Genomic DNA, 23296 nt, shown 5'->3' on the forward strand with positions numbered 1-23296 from the left:
GGCCGCCGTAAACCTTCCGCTGTGTAGGGTTACTCTGAGTCTAGCTGCAGAACGCCCCTTTTAGAGAAGGTGCAGATGAAGGGAAATTTACGGCTGTGTTTGAATCTAGATTTTCTATGTTCCACGACGGGGCTTCTTCGTAACATTCATATAATTGCAGGCATAATTGGGCAGAAAGGCTAAAAAGTCAAGTAATGGGGCGAGGGTGCAGAAACAATCGACGCCTGGGAAATGTTAAAGACTGGCGAGAGCGCAAGTAAACATTGAGTTTATAAAGCAGCCTAATCGAGTATATGTTCAGTCGGAGGTCTGACCAAAGAACTTGAATCGAGTGTTTAGGACTGCAATTAAAATCGCTGTTAATTCGAATGGTTTTGAACTAAACTTCCTTTCGGTCCACAAATAAATGAACCCTGAAAGGGACTAGCGCCGTCGCGTCACGCCAGAGAAGGGGGAGGTGGGATGGCATGGCTTCCCCCTTTGTTAAAAGGAACTCTTGAATGAATTGCAAGCGTTAAGATGGACGAGCAACGTGAAGCCGCTTGTTAGAAAGTCTTACTCGCGAACACTTTCCCTGGATTTAGTCCCATTGGCCTGCTGGTTCTCTGCTCTTGAAAAGCAAGTTTATGGCTGCAATGCAACCCGATTGGTAAGATACTGAATGGCTTCCCGAATGAAATGCTTTTTTCAAGTTAGCATCTAATAGGATCTAGTGCATGATCTAATTTTAACTCGTTTTAGAGTCACTTTGAAATCAGAGACAAAAGTCTCCTTCCAGTTACGCTGCCATACGGCCAGGAGTTGCGAAACAAAGAATCAAATTAAGCGGTGAGAATTGCTGTTGAGGTTGACGCGGCCTCGCGGGGCAGTAAAATGAGAGCGGACGGGCGGATGCTGCCAAGAGCTTGTCATGGCGACTTACGTGAGTGAGCTGGAGGTGGCCAAGAAAAACCTGAGCGAAGCTTTGGGCGAAAATGTGAAGCAGTAAGTGATCATCAAGAGGCTTTCTCCCCCCTCCCATTCCCCGGTCATTACTTCGTTAAGCCGTTGGCCGTATTTTGCAACAGAGGCCTAGTTGGCATCCATCTCGATTTTCTCCTGCACCGGGTGTTTTATAAGGTCGAGCTTAAGTGGATGCCCAATCCCATTGACCTTTCTGAATAATATTTTCATAATAATTAATATTTGCATTTTTCTTCAGAACCTAATAGGCAGAACCTTATTTCAACCGCTTAGCAATACAAATATCGCTCCCCCCTCCATGAAATGTTGATTAGGGAGGATGAAAGATCCTGCTGCTCATAGGTGGTAGAAATTAAGGAGCAGCATCCAACTCTTTAGGCTTTCAGTTATTCAAGACATCACAATCATAATTTTAAGTAGGATTTTTGTAGACGCTCTCAAGGGCTTCACAAATTCTCAAAGGTGATTTTGTGCACCTTGGAGACTGATATACAATCATGTGCACATTAATTTAAAAGTTTTATATCAAATGTATGTAGAATCACTGCCTAAAAATTACTGCCCCCGTATTCACCAAAATATCTACCTAATTTTGTTAAGCAGCAATTCTATATACTGTAGAAGTAATTCAGCAGCTTATTTCTGAGTAGACATATGTAGGTCTCTTTAAAATAACACAAGTCTCTAATAAATTAATGCAACTTGATTTTTAGAGGCCAGACCCAAATAAAGCACTATGGCTAAGTGCATATACAAAAATAACCAAGCCAGCTATTTGTAGTAAGAAAATATTAATCCTCCACTTTTTAAAACATTGGTTTTTAATGTGTAATTTAAATTAAATATTGGAAATACCTGGAGAACTCTACAGAAACAAAGATTTGTGTTTTGTATGTGTGCCTTTGAGGTAGTGTTAACTCCTACGACTGCCTAGACTTGTCCCTGAGATTTTCTGGGCAAGATTTCAGAAATGTTTTGTCATTGCCTCCTTCCTAGGGCTGAGAGCAAGTGACTGGCCTAAGGTCACTCAGCTTACTTTATGACTAAGGTAAAATTAGAATTCACAATTTCTACCCTGGGGCTTAACCACTACACCAAAATAACTCTAGAAATAATATACAGGAATTAAAATATTGGTTTAATTTCATCTATCACTGTTTAGCAATATTAATTCACTTAATGAATTTCTGTTTATTTATAAAGTCCCACATAATATAATATCCTTTTTTCACCATTATAATTGTGTAAAAATTGTACCAGAGGTACAATTCAGACAAAAATAATATATATTAATTTTTTTAAATTTATATTTATCAAAGGCCACAATGGGAATACCACTCTTAGCCATCATCTTTATTTGCCCACAACCAGTACTAGGGAAATGGGCACCTGGGAAAACCAATATGGGATAAGTAGATAGAAAGTCTGGGCTTTTGTATGTCAACCTTGAGAAATGAAAGAATTCCTAGATTCAGAAAAGGAGAAAAGGATCTAAAAGCTACATAGCAATCATAGATACCTGGGACGATTCTAATGTGGATTCTAAAGCAATTGAGATGTAAACTTGAAAACTGTAGCAGTGTAGATTTATCAAAACACATTTTAAAAGGTTATCTCATATTTTAATTCAGTGATTTCCTTGGTAGATTGTGGGAATACCATGTGTGCAATGTGTAGGGGTAGTCCTAAAGTTATGACTATTCAAAGTAACAATAACACTGAAAGTGGGGGATTTAAGACCAGTCCACAGAGTTGTGCTTGTCGCAGCATCCCTGCAATCCAGATATTCAGTGCTTGACTTGTATTATTACATCACAGCGAGCTGCAATCATTGCCTCTCACAAGCAAAATCAACGGCTCCTGCTTCTTTTTCACCTGCCTATGCTGGACCCATGGCACTGGACCATGGAACCGTCTATGGCATCTGTGCATCTGCTCATGCTCCAGAGCCCCTGTCCATGGCACACCCATGCAGCTGCTGGTCTGCTTGCCTGTGACTCCTGCCTTTTCCTGCTTAATGACCCGAATGGTACTCAGATTACAAAAGAAACTGGGACTCCAGGATTGCTGTTGCTAAGAGATGGAGTCACATGATATATTTTACGACTTCCCTGCTTAGCAACAGAAAATCTGGTCCCAATTGTTATACGCTGAATTTTAACACAGCATTTAATAAAAAAATGAGAATGCTAGTTTAATGTAGGCTGCATAACATGACAATACAATGGCTATATAACTGGCTCAGAAATCATACACTATGCATTCTCATCACATTGATCTGAGGTATCAGGTATCTTGCTGTACATTCAGTCCTAAATTCCATAGACTTCAACATTTTTTTAATGATTTGGTGGTGGATAGTGAGGGGGCTGATAGATGGGTGGAATGCTTATTAGATTTGCAATTAACATAAAATGGAATTAAATATTTGAATATCCTTGAAGAAGGAATAATTTTGAACAATCCTGACAAGTTAGAGAAATGGGTAAAAGAGTAACATTCAACAAAAACAGTGAAACTCCTTCATTTCAGAAGTAACATTCTATGTAGTATAGAATATACAATCCCTGTTTTAATAATACTTTTGGGGAAAAAATCTTGCAATAGAATTTGATTGAAAACTGATGAAAGTTGTAATATAGCTGCAAAAAAGGTAAATTAAATTTTAGACTGAATCATAGAAGATAATTTTTAAATTATAGTTCTACTTATGTTACAACCATTCGCTGTACGCTGCCCAGAGACACTATGGAATCTTTCTTTTTGGGATATTTATTTGTTGTTTCCTATCGCTGCTTTGTAGTGACTGTCTTGGTAACTTAATTACTAGTTCCACTGTATTATTTTGCTGTGTTTTGCTATTCAGTATTGTAGTGATATATCACAATACAATTAACTATTATTTTAAATATATAATTTTTAAATTTTATAAGAGTAAAGCTGTGTTAGTCTCTAGTGATGAAAGAGTTGGAACAATTGATGTCAGATTCCTGACCTTTAACTATTATAAAAACGGGAGTGAAGAAAACTATGTAGGAGAAGGAGTATTAGATAGTTACTGCCAGCAGGCATGGAAATACTTGCTGGGCAACTAGATAGTCTTTTAACCATTGTTTGAAAGACTGGTCTGCATTTAGTGCATTACAAATCTTAACTGGCTTAATTATCATAACCCCTACCTTCTTCAATGAAAAATTGGACTGTCACTGGAGAACAGTTTAATGTTTGGAGCAAAAATTAAGATAGGGGAAAAAGAAGCTCCCTAATACAGAATAAGGAATTCTGATCCTCAAAATTCCCAGCCCATGAATGTCTTCACATTGGATGACCTTCCTTTTAACTTTCCTTTTCACCTCTGCTTTTTAAATCCTGCTAACAGTACAGAGGATTTGTAATCATAAAACATCGTCCATCTTCTTCCTATTTTTTCTTACTAGTTCTACAGTTGCTTGAAAACCTTTATGATTTTCCTCACCTGTTTGTCTTGTCCAATAAACTCATCCTTATCCTGAATTAATGTTCAGTGACAGTTAAAAGCAACCTGTTGCTTTTAGGGCCAATGATAAGGAAAACAAATACAAATATGATCTTCCACATTCTGAATCAGGCTTGCTCTCATTTATTTTACAATGAATATGCACACAATACCTTTCTCTACAAGCTCTAGAAATGTAGAGCTAAGATTCTGAAAAATTCCAAGTTGTGCATGCTCAGTTAATACCTGACTTTTTTCCATGTTTGAAATAGACAACAAGATATTTACTGCCAAGGGTAAAAGAACATAATCTGCATTTTGTCCCAGTGAAAAAAGCCTTTTTGTGAAGTAAACTCTAATAATTTTTAAGTACTATAACTGGAATAAGTTGTGTGATAGTACTTTGTTTACTTAAGATAGGTGGGGCAAACTGCACTCTACAAATTACCTTTATACTGTCTTCTCTGGCTAAGTTTTTATAGTCCTCTCTGGCTAACTGAAGGTGGGAAACAGGTAAAAAGTATAGTGTGGGCCCTAACATAGATGTATCACTATAAAAAAATCCCAATAGCTCTAAACATAACTTTACAATATTTAATGTGGCCCCACACATATTGTTACTTAGGCCTCCCTACACTCTTGGCCATCAAAAGGTTACCCATCCCTGTCTTAGAGCCACACACAACCTGAAATCGATTGGTTGACATTGAGATTCTGATCATTGAATATTTTCTTGCAATTATAAGAATTCTGTGAAACTATGATACTGTCTCATAAAGCAACTAAAGAGGAAAAAGGTAACTCTTAAAAGGATAAATCCATTATTGATAATTATTGATCTCTTACACAGGTATTGGGCTAATTTGAAACTATGGTTTAAGCAAAAGATCAGCAAAGAAGAGTTTGATCTGGAAGCTCGGAGGCTCCTCACTCAAGACAATGGTATAAAAATAAACTCTGAATTGCTCACCTAGTTTTCTGAATTCTTCAGTTTCAAATGTCTAGGGATTAATTATAATGCTTTGAAATATATAGCATCTCAATTATATTTAGTTACTAAAAAGTGCGTTGTGGGAACAATGAGATATTTTTTTTAGCCTTGAAGAGTTTATCATGCCTGATAATATTTAATATTGTAATGCAAACCATGTCTTTTATTTTTGGCAGTCCATTTTCACAATGACTTCTTGCTAGCTATTCTTACGCGATGTCAAATCTTGGTTTCTGCACCAGGTAAGTCACTGAAAAAGTCTCTTTTGCATATAGATTGAGAGACCTGTAGTGTGTTTAATTTTGGGGAATTCTAATGTTCATTTCATGCTGTATGGGGCCACATTTTAAGAAATTCATCTGTATCATTTTATGATATTTAGCTTTATACTGCTTTTTCACTTTTCAGAAACTGGCCAGTGTCAGTGTTGTTTTTCCACATTTTGGATTTTAAGATGGAAACAATGCTCTCATTGTTAAATTCTACCCACGTACCCATCATTATTTTAAAACAGAAATTTCAGGATATTTTTTTCAGGTTTGGACTCGGCTCAGGGTGAGAATTGAAGCAGTTTCCATTCTAGATATCGGGAGATTTGATTTCCAATCTCAGTCCCCCCAAAGTATAAAGATGGGCCATACAAATCTGGTTGTCTCTTCTAGTAACATGAGCATGTCATTGGAAAGCCTTTTGTTGGCCCCCTGGCTTATGAAGAAACTGAGTTGCAGCCCCCTACTTTTTCCAGTTTGATTATTTCTACAGTAAGAGTATAGATCTTGTGAGCACAATCACTTAGCGCTACATATGACACATCCGCTGCAATTACTATCTTCAAATTAGTGGCTTGAACTGATGTTAAAACAAAATAACTGAACTTGAACAAGGAGATTTACTTATTTATTTATTAGACTTTGTCAAACAAAAATGAGAACAAGAATAAAACAATAAAAATACAATGACAGGGACAATAGGCATGTTAGTGCACTTATGCACACCCCCTCTACTATTGTAACCATAGAGGTTATTCATGTGTCCTGCTTGATGCGGTGAACAAGCTGATTAGTAAGTTTGACAAGGTGATTATAACGGTCTTGTTTCCTTTGATCTCTCAAAAACAAAGTGAAAAGCTGAATAAACATATAGAAACATAATAGCATCATATCTAAAGTTACAATCATGTGAAAAAGTACATCCCATTGAAATTTTTGACTTTTTCAATACATTTCAACATACCGCTTTTTGAATATAGAGTTGTTGAACTTTATTTCCCTCTTTGAGGGAGATAGATTGTTTGGAAATGTGAAATTTCAATGGACTACATTTTTGTACTCTGTTATGTAATTTGAATAAACATAAATGCAAATTTTGCATGTGGAAAAAGAGTATTTATACCCCTACGTTTATCATTACCTCAAATACCAGAAATTAGAATCAGGTCAGGGCAAATGATTAGAACATGGTTGAAGAAGATCTGGGAGGAACCTGTTTTATTGAAACCCCAGACATTTAGTTTGATTTGCTCTTTGTTTTTGGAGAGTGTGGTATCACCATGCCTAAATTGAAAAGAGCTCTCTGAAGCCCCCAGAATCTGGGAAGGGGTTTAAAAAGATTGCCAAAAATTAGTCACCAATCATTCCACTGTCCAAAAGATCAACTCCAGGTGTGAAAGATTTCAAACAACTGCCAACTTGCTCGGGCAAAAAGAAATATCTAAGAACTCCAGAATTTCATTGCAACATCTATAGGTAGCTCTCTTTACTATTGATGTCAAAGAACATGAGTTTACCATTGGAAAGAAGTGTAAATTAGATCTACATAGTGGGGTGTACCAGGAAGAAACCTTTGCTGTCCAGAAAGAATATCAGGGCAAGTATAAAGTTTGCTGTAGATCCAGACAAAGACTTGACTTCTGAACAATGATGAGGCAAAATTAGAGTTATTTACCAGTAATTTCTGAAGACATGTTTGACAAAAACCAAAGACCAGAAAAACCTGTTAACAACATGGTGGTGGAAATGTTATGGTTTGAGGCTGCTTTGCTACATCATGGTCTTGGCAGTTCGCTATCAAAGAATCTGTTACGAATTTTTCATTGTACCAAAGGGTGTTTGAAGATAATGTAACACTTTCTGATAGAAGGTTGAAGCTCAATGGAAAGTGGTCCTTGCAACATGATGTTGACCTCATTTAACATTCTGTTAAATCCATCAAGGAATGACTGGGGGGGAAAGAAACAAAGGGTTCTGGAATGGTTAAGTTGAAGTCTGGATCTAAATCCCATTAAGTTGTTGTGCATAAAAGAGACTCCTGAGATATCACAGAATTGAAAAAAATTCTGCATGAAGTAGAGGGAAAAAATTCCAGTCAATGTCAGAGACTGGTAGATCATTATAAAGAAAGGTCTTGAGGTTGCTCTTGCCAAAGGGGACAAAACCGGTTATTAGAGCCAAGGGTGTACTTCTTTTTTCTACAGAGGAAAATAGAATATCTGATCATTTTTGTTCAATAAATAATTGAAAGTCAATTTTCATACTTTCTGATCAGTTAGTTATATGCTGCTTAAATAAAGATAAAATACTTATAAGGCCACATAAGTGAAAAAGAAACAAACTTTAATGGGTTGAACGTACTTGTTCACATGACTCTATACAGTATAAGCTCCCACTTAAGCGTAGGTGGTCTTGAGGCCTCTAGCATGAAACCAAAAGTATTTTTTTAAAAAAAGCACAAGACTCTCATATGAGAATGTGTAGAAAAAAGGAAGCCGTACTTGCATAGTTTCCGCATAATAGCACTATCAGCTAGTCCCTTGAAATTGCTTTGTCAGCTAGCTACTTGTGCAACTGACACACCCAATATAGTTCTAGGTGGAAGATAACCGTGGACGTACTATACCAAATTGATATTGCCCAAACCATGCTACACCTTCTTTAGTACACAAAGAGGTTTCTGTATTAGGATATTGTACCTCTCTTATCACAAGCATGTGTAACCCAGGGTCAAAAATTTCCGTGTAGATCTTTGAGATGATATGATTCCCATAGAAAGATTTTCAGTGTGGTGCTAATGATTTAATACAGATAATGTTCATATAATTGCCAATGTATTCATCTTAATGTCTGTGTAAGGTGAACAAATACTATGCAGGAGATCCATAGGAACCTCACAGCATTTAGGAGCAGGAGAAGCTGTTTTGAAGAAATGTTTGGCAAGAAAATTTGCAATACAGTCTCACAGAACAAAACTTAATTTTCCAGTTACCCCTTGGCAGTGTGGAGTTTTTGTACCAATATAGTTCTCAATGGACAGTTCATTAGAAATCCAGTATGAAAACTTGATACAATTTATAAGGAATAGACTTAAATACGAACAGATAGTATACTTCAGCCTTAAATGTGTGTGTGTGTGTGGGGGAACGACCCACAAAGAAATTGATGCATTATTTTTCAAAAATGAAAAGTTATTGGATCTGAGAGTGTGAATATGGTTTTGGAGTATGAATAGCACTATTTTGCCCTAGAAATACAGATGAACCCTTTAATTATGGCTCAGTTGTATTCATCTGGAATAAATGATGTTTTTATGCAGCCAAATTGTAATATTTTTTCATTAGATACTGGAAGAGAAAGCAGTGTTGTGGTTTAATACCTGCTTTGCATGTGGAACTTCCCCATTGCTACCATCCCACCCCCACCCCTGGAAACTCAGGCATCTTGAGACCTTCTGCCACCATCAATAAAAATGGCAACCTACAGTGTAAATATTTGAAGGCTATTTAGTATGAGGTCATTGCAGTTCACAGCATCTTACTGAGACTTTCAGTGATGTTGCTGCTATCTTTTCAAATTTATTACTGCAATCATGGACTATAAAATTTAGTTAAGCAAACAATAGATGAGTACTTCTGGACCTTCGAAGATACTTAGTTTATTTTAAATATCTGTTCCAAAACTGTCTCTGTACAGATTGTTGCCTTTCCCAAGGAAAAATGATAAAGACTATTTAGATATTTGTGGACTCACTGACTAACTGAATTAGCAAATAGGGAGTATATTGTTACGTAAAATAATGATTGCTGATTTCGTAATTGCTCAATTTGGAAACAAATCTCATGGCTGTGCTTTCTTTTCTTAGCCTTCTGGTTCTAAATTAACTTCATTATGATATTTCTAGAGACTAACATGCTGATGGAAGGGCACTTAATTTTCCCAAGGCTAATGAATACAGAATATTGGTGGTAACAGTAGCAAAGAAATGCTAATAAATTCTAAAGCTGAATCAGTAGATTTATTCTAATTGTAGATACTATAACATTATGAGATACTAAGTTTCACAATACAAACCTTAGTGGGTAAAAGAGTCAAAACTATACAATTATCTCTATGATTGAATTGTATACAGATATACTTTTCAATATCTTCATAAATGATTTAGATGAGGGAATAGAAGGAGAATTGATCAAATTCGCAGACGACACCAAGTTGGCAGGAATTGCCAACATCCCAGAAGATAGGCTCAAAATCCAGATGGATCTTGACAGACTTGAACAATGGGCCCCATCTAACAAAATAAAATTAAATGTAGAGAAAAGCAAGATTTTACATTTAGGGAAGAAAAACCAAATATACGGATACAGATTAGATGAAACATGGCTCAATAGCAGTAACTACAAGAGGGATCTTGGAGTTCTAGCAGACAGTTACTTAAATATGAGCCAGCAGTGTGCCGCAGTCGCCAAAAAACCCAATGCAATCCTAGGCTGCATCAACAGAGAATCAAGATCACATGAAGTCTTAGTACCACTTTATAATATTTTGGTAAGACCACACTGGGAATACTGCATCCAAGTTTGCTCAGCATGATATAAAGATATTGGCACTCTGGAATAGTGCCAAGAAGAGCAATTAAGACAAATAGGGGACTAGGGGCTAAAATATATGAAGAACGATTGCAAGAATTAGGTATGTCTAGTCTAGTGAAAAGAAGAATTAGGGTCACATGATAGAAGTGTTCCAATATTTGAGGGGCTGCTACAAAGAAGAGGGGAGTCAACTTATTTTCCAAAGCACCAGAAATAAAACAAAAAGTGATGGATGGAAACTAATCAAGTACAGAAGCAACCTAGACTAAGGAGAAATTTCCTGACAGTGAGAACAATCAACCAGTGGAATGGCTTGCCTTCAAGGGTTGTGGGTACTCCATCACTGGAGGATTTTAAGAAAAGAGTGGATATCCATTTGTCTGAAATGGTATAGAGTTTCCTGCTTGAAAAGGACTAGAAGATCTCCAAGGTCTCTTCCAACTCTGATGATGATGATGATGATATATCTATGAGGACAAATATTGAATAAACAAGAAACCACGTATCTGCCAAGATTTCATTGAGGTGAAATAAAAGCCTAAGAGCTGCATTCTGTAAGTCCTTATAACAACATATAATTGAAGCCAAACTAAATTTCCTTTGATAACTTGAAAAGTGTAGAACATTAAAATGTCCTTTCCCAACAGGCAATTACAATGTAGCAATGAAAATATCAAAAGATAACCTGGCCAAAGAAATTGCTAAAAAACATGTTGATCCACTTAACTGTGAAGAAATTAAAAAAAGAAGGCCTTTTAAAATATTAATCATATTACATTAAATTTATTTTAACTGTAATTATCTTGACCCAGGTACTGATTAGAATTCTAGAACATCTATTTCATTTTTCATTTGTGCAAGAATTGGAAATAAACTTTAACATACATAACACAAAAGATTTCACTGAATCATTGTGCCAAGTTAAACAAAATAATCATAATTCAGATTTAGATCAGGGGACTTGATGTTCCAGTTTTCACTTGCCTACAGAGTTTATTGGGTGACTCTGGGCAACCTGTCTTATCAACTTAATTCTTAGCATTTTTCTGGGGATGAAAAGGGGTGATACACCAATATATGGGATCTTGAGCCATCAGACAAAAACTAAGTAATGTATCAATGTGATAAATAAATAGTAACATATAGTAAGGCATAATGATCTCTAAAGGTCCCAATCAGATAAGAGTAGGAGGTTGCTGGAAGACTGGTATTAGACCATCCCGCCTCACAAGAGTGTAATTGGGGAAAATAGGGGGAGGGAGATTTATTTACACTACTTTGAATTCCTGAATGCCATGTACATTCTGTGTGTTCTCATTCTGTGTTTTCTTGAAAAACATAGCAGAATATTTCTTAATGCATTTTCTCTGTATATATGCATGTAATGTTGCACCCTACTGTTCTACTTCAGAATCCTCTACCTACTATGTATTGAAAAATAAGATAGATATGCTTGTTTCCTTTCTTTTTGAGGCTTATGGTAGTATTTTTTTGGGGGGGCAGGTAGAACAGTTTTCCTCTGTTTTCTGGCTCCCCTCCTCCAAATAGTCTCATGCTGGTCTCCATTTGCTCAGGAGGTCTTCAGCTCCTCCTACTAATGATCACTTCAAGAATGATCCTGGTCTATCCTCAAACCTGAAGCCAGCCAATCCGAAGTACACCAACCAACATTGTTCAGTACTTATAACAGCAATGTCTTCAAAGGCTAATGCTATCTAGATCACAGGTTGCTGGCTGTTTCTATAGAAGTATTCTTTCTTCCCAGAGATTTGTTTTCCAAAATGCTGCTTTCCCTTTGATAGCTTGGCATCCCCTCTTTCTCTCTCCTATGGGAAAATCTTCTGATGGGCTTAGTAGAACAAAGAGTTTGGTTGTGTGGGCTACTATCATGGCAGATTCACCAAGATGTATGGCTTCTTGTGAGCTTTTGAGACAGGATATAACTCTAATGAATTAATAAGATCTCAAGTCTAGCTCAACTCCAAGATTATATCATGACATATCAATCTATTTTGCATGGCAACAGTATGAAGATTTGCCAGTGCCTTCATCTGAGATGTTTCTCATCTTTCCAGACTAGTTTAAATTTCTGACATGCAGGAATTCCTGTAGAAGTTCTAACCAGGCCAAATTCTTCTCTATGTGAATTCTGTGGCATACCAGTTATTAACATAAAGCCATACGTCTTTTAGAGACCCATCTCAAAACCTTATACTTAGAAAAAGTGAAGTATCAATAATACTTCAGATATAATTCACAGTCTGCATTGTCCCTTTTCTTCCTTCTTTTTATTTAATCCTTAAATATCCCCATTGACCGATGTTCCCTTTACCCACCATTACATTTTAATCATTTGCTTATTCATCTCTGTTTAATATGAGTATAAAAATGATGGACAGGTTGCATAAATTGTGTGGAAAGCCCTTAACATTGAAGATGATTAGACAAGGATAAATGAAAACATAAAAGTAATTGAGTACACCCTGTAGAATAAATGCGTTGAGTTGGGTGCAGTGAATGGGACTGGCCTGACATCATCCAGTTGGCTTTCAGGGCTAGACTAGACTGGGACTAAAACTCACAGTCCCCTAGTTTCTAGTGCCTTAACCATAGTGCAGAGTAATTGCTTAATGTACATTATCAGCAGAATTACATTGAAAGAGGAAGGAGGATGGTTTTTAATTACGGTGATTATTTTCAAGTTTTCCATTAGATAATCTGAATCTGCTCTTCTTTGTAATGTTACATATCTGTACATTCCCTTACTGCATTTAATTAATTGTTAGTTAGCTAAATTGTTTTATAGCCTGCTTTTTTGTTCAGCAGATCAAAGTGACATATATAGCTCAAGGCAGCCATCAACATCCCTGTAAGCAGGCTGGGCAGAGAGAGTGACTGGCCCAAAGTCACCCAGTGAGCTTCAGTGACTGAGGATGAACTAGAACTTGGCCCTCCCCAGTGGATCAAATAAAGAAAAGCTGTTTTACAATTGCTATTTTGATTACAGGCATTATAATCAGTTACTAGTCCCCCTAATATAAGCAATACGATATATTTTAAAAGCTTAACTGAAGAATCCAGTCTAAAATACATGCAATCTAAAATGACTGTAGTTCAGAGAGAAACCTATGCTGCTAAGTTTTTAATTGTACTTGGTCATTAATTCTGTTTGGCAGAAAACATCATGTTAAATATAGTTTAAAATGTCATTGTTGAGTCTGGAATGAAAATGGGAATATCTAACTTACAGTAAGTAAGATAAGAAAAGAAATAGGTAGATGATGATTAAGAGAGATGGCTTGTGAAATGGAAAAACAGCTAAGATATACTTAAATTGGGGACGGCACAATTTGCTAATGTACTAATTATAAAAATTTTTTGTTTGTTTCCTATTTTCAGAAGGTGCTGGCTCTCTGCCTTGGACAGGAGGTTCTGCACCAAAACCTGGCAAGCCTAAAGGGAAGAAAAAGTTTTCTTCGGTTCGGCAGAAGTTTGATGTAAGTTTCTCTTATGAGAATTGGAAACACACAGGAGTTCCATTTCAAAGTCCTTGTTACCCCACCAGAATACCTGGTGTACCAGAAGCATTCATTACACTTTGCAATTTTCCCCCTTTGCCAGTACAGAGTAAAGTATGGGAAAGCATGGGTAATTCAGTACACTGTTTCTAATTTGGGCAACAGCCACATATACAGTGTGGTCCTAGATTGTAACACAACCAAAATATTTTCCTGCCTCTATTTCTCTTTTTTTAATGTAAATCACTGAAAGAAGACTTTCCAAGAAATGTGAAAGGCTTTTACAAGGATCTGAATGGTAATGAAAAAAGCTAAGAAAGGAAGATGGTATTAAAACTAAGGCTTGTTTTATCCCATGCAAATGCTCATGACAGCATATAAATTAAATGGATAGCAATAAAATTAACAAAATTTGTAACTATAATGGAAACAAATAGAGTAATCTAACAATCACTAACATTTGCAAAGAATAAAGTGAATTCTAAGTAAAACTTGAAAATGTTTTTAAATTTGATGAGAACTAGATGGTAATTTTGGGAAGGGAATTCCAGAACATTCTTACTCCAGTTTTCCCCCATCACGATTTATATTGATTAGTCTATGAATGATATCTTCCAGAATTTAGAGTAGACTTGAATGAACTCCCTTAATTTTTTCAGATCTAGGCTAGGATTGATAGATAGAAATTAAGACATTGTGATTTTAACTTTGGGGCTGCTGAGGTCTGCAGCAGGGGAGACCTTCTGTCTCTAAGTGGGCAAGTAAGAAAAAAATGGCTCTCTCGAGTCAAGCTTAGTTGACTGCGTAGACTTGTCCATTGGGCAGTGGCAATAATATGGATGTGGCTTGCCTTTGCCTTCTCAGGGCAGACTAGGTTTGTTGGATTCTGCCATCACAGAGCATAGTGGACAGGAAACTTTTATTCCTTTCCTGCCCTCCTTTTTTGTTTGTTTGTTGTTTAGGGCTAGAGACGTTGTCTAATCACGTTGATCCACTTGAGAACTGCTTATTGTCTAACTTAGACAATAACCTTATGTTATTAAAAAAGCACAGTGACCTTTCATTTTGGTGAGAGCAGCACAAGCACATTACTGGATGTAAGCTGTTCCAAGTAAAGCTGCCTTTGCAATGGACTGTTGGTGATTTTGTCAATGCCAACAGTATTCAGCAGTGGTGCTCCAGATATTTTGGGATTGCACCCAAGGTGCCTACTATTGTTGATGCTATCTTTGCTTTCTTTTACCACAGTCGTTCTACTCTTGGTTGCACATCTTTGTAGTCTGTGATTTTCTCCATCCTTCCTCTTCTATTCTGCTGCCTCCAAATACTGCAACATCCACTATCCAGACCTTTTTATTTTTTTGATTGACAACTGTCAATCAAATAGATTAGCATCATGGGGGATATTGTCTTTAGAAGACTACTAAATGAAATCTAATATAAAAACTGTTATTTTTTTAACCTTAAGCCATAGCTGAGTGATAATCAGTACATAAAAATGACATAACATTTTCCTGTTTATTATTAGTTTATCAAAATATAAAATATAATTAGGAAAATAAACATAATGGAAAAATAGGGGAAGAAAAAAAAGTAAAGGGAAGAGAAAATGTGAGGTAGAAGGCGAAAAAGAAAGAAAAGGTGTTGACTTCCGACTCTCTTTAGCACAGTAAAAAATAGCAACATTACAGCCCCAGCTTTTTACTTTTACATATTAGTATATAGTAGCCATTTCTACAGCAACTAATCTTTCCAATCGTCAAAACCAAAACCAACATTTTACTTTTTTCCATCACAAGCACAAAATCCAGAAATGATTTCCAAATAGAAATATAATTAGTTATATTTTCTTTTTCAAATAAAGCAATCAATTGAACCATCTCTGCTTTTTCTTCCTTGCTGTGGAAATAATATATCTATCTATCTGATTGAACCGATTAATCTTTATAAACTATCATCATTTATACTAACAAAATTTACTATATTCTTTCAGAATCTTTAACCTTAAAGGAAAGAACACCTTTTTTACATCTACTTTAAAACACTAAACTTTTCTTTCAAACATTTTACAATCAATAAGTTCCAGTATGTCATTTTAAAACTTTCTTTTATTATACGTACTTTAAAATTCACTTTCGGTAATATTTTACAAGCTTTAAAAATAAACAATTATATATGAAAGAAACCATTTTCAAGTCCTCTTTATAACAAAACACAAAAGTACATTAACGATTTCTTCTGATTACATAGATCCAACCAATAAAAATCTAACTAATTCCAATTAACTCACTAAGTTTAAGTCACTCCCAACTCTAAACTTTTCTTTAAGAATATTTATAAAATCAATAAATTCTAATATACCTTTTTAAACTTTCTGTTAACATAAATTATTTCAAATACACTTTCAATAATATTTTAAAAGCTTTAGGAATTACTTAAGCATTATATATAAAGAAAAACACATTTTCAAACCCACTTCACATTAAATTTTTCTTTCAAATTACATATATTGGACTGATAAAAATCCCTCCTAATTCCAATTAACTCATTAAGTTTAAGTCACTCCTTCCAGCTTATCTTCATAGAATAAAATCTTTTTCTTGTCTGGTATGTCTATCAAGTAATTATAAGCTTCTCTTTTTCTTCAGGATTTCTCAACCTTATTAGTGTGCATGAAGAAAAAATCCCAAATTTGGCTTCTTAAAAGTTGCAGATTTTCTTGGAATTCTTTTATCAGTTGTGTTGGAAGGTTTATATTTAAATCATCATAGTAAAGATTGATGTCAGGTTTATATTCCAAAATTGCAACTGAGTGCTTTGCATTGTCTGCTGCTTGTGTAATTGCTCAATGGTTTGGTAATTTTCTACACATAATTGCATCTCTGAAGCAGTTTGAGTAGTTTTTATAACATCCTTAGAACATAGTTGATCTATAAACTGATGTTTTATTTAAGATTTTTTTCAAATACACCTCTGATATCTTGCTCAAGTCCATGCTCTATCTTCTTAGCTCCCTCTTGTGGTCAAAGTAGATTTTTTTTTGTCACAAAAAGAATTGCTGGCCAATCAGAATTCATAAAAATCAAGTTTTAGCCACCCATAGCAAAGCAGGCCAAGCTACAAACTCCTTAAAAATAGTAAAATAAAAGCCACAACTTTTTCCATCAAAGTTTTTAAAAAAGATACTCCATACTTCCTTATTTTAGCTTGCCTTCAGTAGCCCTCTTTCTTGTCGTTTAACAAAAAGTCCCCAAAATAGCTCAGATCTTCAAAAAGAAATAACAAGCTGTGACTGAAGAGACCCTCTTTTGGCTTAAGAAAGATAATAATTCCTAAAAGTGATTAAGAAATGAAAGGCACAACTTATTGTCTGTTTGAAAAGTAAATTCCAAAATGGCTGCTTTTTCAACAACAAATTGATTGCAGCCCCACTCCCCAGATGCTCACAGGCTCATTCCAAAGCTTAGCTCCTGAAGCTATTTTCAGACCATTGCTGTATGGAGGATCTTGTGGGGTGATTCTGCAACTCTCCATAACCCAGGACAGGCATACAAACTAAAGGAAAGCTGGTTCCTTCTGTTAGTAGGTTGAAAAAGTGACAGTCCAGAGGGAGCCCCAGAGAGCCCGCCCTGTGTGTATTGTCAGTTGGCCATCTTCACTGGAAGTCACAACATTTTGACTCTAAATCAGATGTGGTATTCAGCAGGTTCTAACCAGTTCTGGAGAACTGGTAGCAGAAATTTTGAGTAGTTCAGAGAACAGGCAAATACTACCTCTGACTGTCCCCGCCCACTATTTTCTGCCTCCTGAGTCCCAGCTGATTGGCTGGCTCTTCTTTTGTTGACCTGCACAGAACGGAGCTGGAAAGCAGATTAGGTGGGGAGGGAATGGGGATTTTGCAGTAACCTTGCCCCTGGAGTGGGATAGGAATAGAGATTTTACAGTATCCTTGCCCTGCCATGCCCACCAAGCCACACCCACAGAACCGGTAATAAAAATTTTTTGAATCCCACTACTGCTCTAAATGTTGTCTAAACCAACGTGCCTACCGTCCCTGTCCTATTGTTTCTCTTATTCTTTTATTTTTCTTATAAGTACCCATTTCATGTATCACACTAGTATACCTTATACTTATTTCTTGTAAACAATTGCAAACAAAAAAAAAAAAAAAAAAAAACAAACCACAAAATATAAACATCCTTTGTTTTGTTTTTTTATAGCATCGGTTCCAACCCCAGAACCCCTTGTCTGGAGCTCAGCAGTTTGTGGCGAAAGATCCCCAAGAAGATGATGACCTGAAGCTTTGTTCACACACAATGATGCTTCCCACTTGGGGCCAGCTCGAGGGAAGGATGATTGTCACTGCTTATGAGCATGGCTTGGATAATGTCACCGAAGAAGCAGTTACAGTTGTTGTCTATGCCGTGGAGGTGAGGTTACACAGAATGGCAAGTTTAGTCATGAATACTCAGATACCTTGTGTATGATGTCAAGGTCGGCATTGATTATCTGAAAACAGGAGCAAAAAGGATATCCATATTACAAGAAAACAGACCTATGAAAACTATTTTGTCTGCTTATTAATATTAATTTGGGGAATTGTTTTTCCATATATGGCCAAGATTGAATACTTTCTTGTTGTAAGAATATGTAGATTGTGCTATTTAAGGAACAAAAGTATGGACTAACATAAGTTTGATTTGCCTGTCTGTTTTCTTGGGAAATTTTATTTTTGCTTTTAAAGAAAGCTTTTGTTTTTTAATACTTCATGCTTTATCTGAAGTTTAACTGAGATCAATATTGGACAACTTCTTGTCCCCAATGGCTCCTTTCTTTTCTGTTTCCTCTTATAACAAGTCTCTGCAGAATCCAGAAAATTTTTAGTGATGATGCCATCATTTGTGTTGCTCACAAATGTCTTTTGTGAATATTCATATATGTGAAATGAACAGTTTGAAGGGGCCCATCTAATGTTTTCATCAACATAAATAATTCTAGAAAAATTCTTGAAGGATTTTTGGAAATGAGCCTGGAGGCTAAGGAGATGACAGACTGTGTTGCTGGTTTAGCACCTTTTGATGTCATCCCTCTTCCTTTATTCTTGAAACATACAAATAGGAATAAAGAGATGTGGCCATTCTCAATTCTCACTTGTTTCTGGTTGCAGGAGTTAGTAATTCTGACTCTTAGAATTTCTGATAACATACTCTTGCTAAATTATTTACCTTGCCAATATAGGCTTCCCACAGATGAGTAAAATCTGCAAAAACACAGATTTTTGTCTGTTTGTTTGCAGGATTCAGATAAATTTAATCCATAAATATTGTTTGTATATTTAGTGCTTTGCAACATTTTTCCATTAGCTCCTCGCATGCAGAAATTAGAATCAACTTTTTGAGTGAACTTGAGTACTTCATTGACTATAATTAGGCTTTATAGATCCACGGGAACAAGATGGGTGGCCAGAAGTTAAATGAAAGCAAGCCATCAGCCAAATGAAGGGGTTTGACAGTGGAGGTATACCTGGGGATAGGCAAGGATTCCAGAATAGACTGATGGCCAGAAGCAAGGGGGAATCCAGGCAGTAGTCTTTATATTGCAATCTTCATAGTACAAGCATTGGATACTTCAGGGTGTGGTTTTATTGCAAGCGATAAACAGGCATTTCTTTCTCTGTAGAAGCATCTTAAGGATATCCTTACCTCTGTAATATCAAGAAGAAAGGCTTACCGTGTGAGGGACGGTCACTTCAAATATGCCTTTGGAAGCAATGTCAATCCACAGCCGTATCTGAAGAATAGTGTCATTGCTTACAATAACTTAACTGAGTGGTAAGGATTTGCTTAATACTAATGCAGCATAAGAGAGAATTTGAGAATATGAAACTTACTTGTTAACAGAAATGCCTACATGTCCTAATATTTAGAGGATTTTTTTTTTTAATGAGAAATTGGCCAATCTAGGCATTACTAAACAACAAAATTTCTGGGACTGTATTTATTGAGAAACAAATGGTCATGCAAGTAATATGAAAGATGAACCATAAATTTAAATCTGATTCTGCTGCAGTATTTTTATATACTACACACACACACACACACACACACACACACACACACACACACACATCTGTGCTCTTGGACCAACTATTATAACACTTTACATATCATAAAGAGCCATGGTGGCGCAGTGGTTAGAATATAGTATTTCAGGATAACTCTGCCTACAGCCTGGAGTTCGAATTTCATCAGGCTCAAGGTTGACTCAGCCTTCCATCCTTCCGACGTCGGTAAAATGAGAAACCAGATTGTTGGGGGCAATATGCTGACTCTGTAAACCACTTAGAGACAGCTGTAAGAGCACTGTGAAATGGTACATAAGTCTAGGTGCTATTGCCTTTGAATTATATAATCTTGAAGAAAAGTTTCCCTCCTGAGTTCAGTATTATATTTCCTACCTTTTAATTTTTGTATTGTTTATTTTAGATGATTTGGTTTTGTGCATGGATAAAGAACCACAGCATGGATTATCTCATAATCTTTGTACCATTTTGATAATTGTATTAGTATCTCTCAGAAATCTCTGGAGCTGGATGAACTATAAATGATAGCAAACAAATAAATCAATAAATATTTTCATAGTATGCATAATATTTGCTTTAAGTTTTGTTGAAAAAAGCTACTACTAAATGCCAGTTTCATTTTTATCCAAACGCAGCCTAATGTTATACAACATTATTCATATCAGAGGTTGCACATGATCTTCAAGTGGCCTGGTGGGGGCTATTGTGTCAATTGACACTTTTGTTATTCAGGACAGAATCTGAGCCAGCAGATTCATTGACTATAATTCCTCTTCCTTTTCCTCTAATACAGGGGTCTCCAACCTTGGCAATTTTAAGCCTGGCGGACTTCAACTCCCAGAATTCCCCAGCCAGCTTTGCTGGCTGGGGAATTCTGGGAGTTGAAGTCCGCCAGGCTTAAAGTTGCCAAGGTTGGAGACCCCTGCTCTAATAGGATGCCAAACCCATTTTTCTCCAATTTGTTCTTTTTCCTAGCCCTCCTACCTGCTTGGCCCCCCCACCTGGTCAAAACCTTGCTTGCCATCTACCACCTGACGATGCAGAGCAACAAGCAGCCCTCCTTTTGGCCTGTTCCGGGGACACCTCACCAGCAACCCTGCCCCCAGTGAACATGTACGATCTCTTTGAGGCACTGCAGGTAACGTTCCCAGATCACGTATTTTAATTTCAGTTGCTGTTCTCCTAATGGAGATGTTGTTTCACAAAGAACTTACTACCACGTAATGGGCGGAAAGGAAAGAATACCCAGAAAGAAAATAAATAGCTTGTTTTCTATTTGTTCTTAAATGTGTATGCTGCCACGCCTTTTAGATTCATAGTGCCTTACAAGCACATAACACAGTGAATTGTCTGAATATTAACATAACCATTTGAATAATAACATAATTCAATTCAAAATTTGTAAATCACACTTTAAAAACAGTTATAACTAATTGATACTCCAGATACTTCTGATATCTTCACTTAGCTAGTTTTTTATTTTATTTTATTAATTTCAGGTTTTATTGAAAGAGAAATTTTCAAACCTAGTTATACTGATATTCATATTGTATAATGTCTGCATGCTATAAGTAATGTATTACAGTTAAATCCAAATTATGAACTGTAAAGAAATGTGGATGCATTTCTTGCAAAATTAAGTCATGCTGTGGAGAGCATCCACCACACTCTGCTCCTCAAAATGGTGTAAAATATATATCTGTACCAGTGAACTCCATTTGTATCCAGAGGTACAAATAAAAAACTTTCTTGAAAGACTGGTTTAATACTGTATATTGTTTGGCCCAATAAAGTAAATGATTATTTGAGGCTAGTATGTCCTGGTGGAAAATTCTAGCACTGATCTCCCCCTGTATCATTGCCTATCAATTGTACAATTATTCCACTGCAGCCTCTGATGCTTGTTTTGTGTGCTTTAAATAATTTCCCTCTTGTTCCTCTGGGCAGTTAACCAATATGTCATTCAGAACAGGTGAGCCTGAGGAAGCATGTGAGAAAGGATCATTGATTTGCTTGAAATGTTTCTGTGTTAATGTTAGATATCCAAAATGCTCGTCTCTCTCTCCCCCCCCCCCCATCTGTTTATTGCAAGATTATATATATCTGTGAACATGTGTTTCACTAGTTTCAATTTGTGAATGTGGACATTTAAGATAATAATTTGTGGTCAGTAAGATTTTCACTTGTGTACTTGCAGATCCACCGGGAAGTGGTCCCTGCCCATACTGTCTATGCCCTCAACATTGAAAGGATCATCCTGAAACTCTGGCATCCAAACCATGAGGAGCTTCAGCAAGACAAAATCCATCGGCAGAGGTTGGCTGCGAAGGAAGGCCTCCTAATGTGCTAAGACTGTTTCCAGTGCTGACTTTAGGCTGGACTAATATATCTTCAATGTGCCAGTTGGCATTTTGACTTTAGAATCTCAACATTTGCATTATTTTAAGAGCACTTCCAAGTAGAAGTGTGAACATGTTTCCCATGGAAATGTGACTCAAACTGAAGAGCATATATGCGTAAAACGAAGCCCTGATTGCTTAGAATATCGACTACTTTGCTGATAACTTTCAACAAACTGAACAGCATTAATTCTGAAAATCTTTCTGTTGCAGCAAAAACCACATTTTTGTTTTCATTCCATCCTTAATATGTTGTTGATGCTCTGACAATATCTGCAGTACAAAGATAGAGTTCCTACAGTCACCAGATATCTGGGCCATCTAAGCTACTGCTTTGAAGTGTTTTTATAAACATATACATTGTAAATATACTACACAAAACTTTGTTTTGTTGGTATTTCTTTTGTATAATTTGGGTTTATTACACATTGGAGAAGTCCTAGTTCATTAAAATAAACTTTATTGAAAGACAGTTTTTATTATAAAATTATTTTTCTTTACTAAAACAGCAATATTTAAATCTGTGAAAAGATCTTCAAATATATAATTATCACTCTGATTATCTTTTTAAGTATATTTTGCCTCTTTGAAAGTAAAAAATAACCAAGTTGTTTGCTTAGTTATCCTTCAGTAGATTCATGACTCTTTAAAAGTGAATCTCCTTCACCCTCCCTACATGTTTTACAGCAGAAATAAAGAATATATATATATATTTTAATTTGTGATTTAGCAGTATTTTGCAATATATCTAAATTAAGTAAAGTTTGCCAAATAGAATGGTGAAAAGTTTCTTAGCTGTAAATGATAACTCCACAAAACCCATAGGAAGCACATTTTTTGTTCTGCAAATCTTTCTATAGAGGATGCCTCCAGTGGAAAGAAAAAATCCCACTTATTTCTAACAAATAAATTATAGAAATAAATCAAAAAAGCTATTTGATTTTATAAAGCTCTGAAGATTACAGCAGGAGAACGTTCATTTTCAATCTGTTGCTCATTTTCTTCAG

General features: G+C 36.0%; 1 protein-coding gene across 1 annotated transcript; it reads left to right on the top strand.

Annotated features, from left to right (window-relative positions):
• The first annotated feature begins 46 nt into the window (after nucleotides 1–46).
• TADA1 (transcriptional adaptor 1) lies at nucleotides 47–22761 on the top strand. The gene is made up of 9 exons (XM_026669161.2): nucleotides 47–649; nucleotides 742–984; nucleotides 5289–5380; nucleotides 5606–5671; nucleotides 13690–13787; nucleotides 18029–18238; nucleotides 19488–19639; nucleotides 20866–21028; nucleotides 22088–22761. The coding sequence occupies exons 2-9, from the start codon at nucleotides 911–913 to the stop codon at nucleotides 22238–22240; spliced, it is 1008 nt and encodes a 335-aa protein (XP_026524946.2). The 5' UTR covers nucleotides 47–649; nucleotides 742–910; the 3' UTR covers nucleotides 22241–22761.
• The last annotated feature ends 535 nt before the right edge of the window (nucleotides 22762–23296 follow it).

This window comes from Notechis scutatus, chromosome 3 (assembly GCF_049901735.1).
Source record: "Notechis scutatus isolate UNSWTSFEM ecotype Mainland chromosome 3, rNotScu1.2, whole genome shotgun sequence".
Taxonomy (NCBI): domain Eukaryota; kingdom Metazoa; phylum Chordata; class Lepidosauria; order Squamata; family Elapidae; genus Notechis; species Notechis scutatus.

Bases quoted from the DNA above. Each gene is read 5' to 3' on its own strand.
- TADA1 (XM_026669161.2), top strand. From the start codon at position 911: ATGGCGACTTACGTGAGTGAGCTGGAGGTGGCCAAGAAAAACCTGAGC. The intron at 985-5,288 runs GTAAGTGATCAT...TCTCTTACACAG, and splicing joins TTGGGCGAAAATGTGAAGCA to GTATTGGGCTAATTTGAAAC. The intron at 18,239-19,487 runs GTGAGGTTACAC...CTTTCTCTGTAG, and splicing joins TTGTTGTCTATGCCGTGGAG to AAGCATCTTAAGGATATCCT.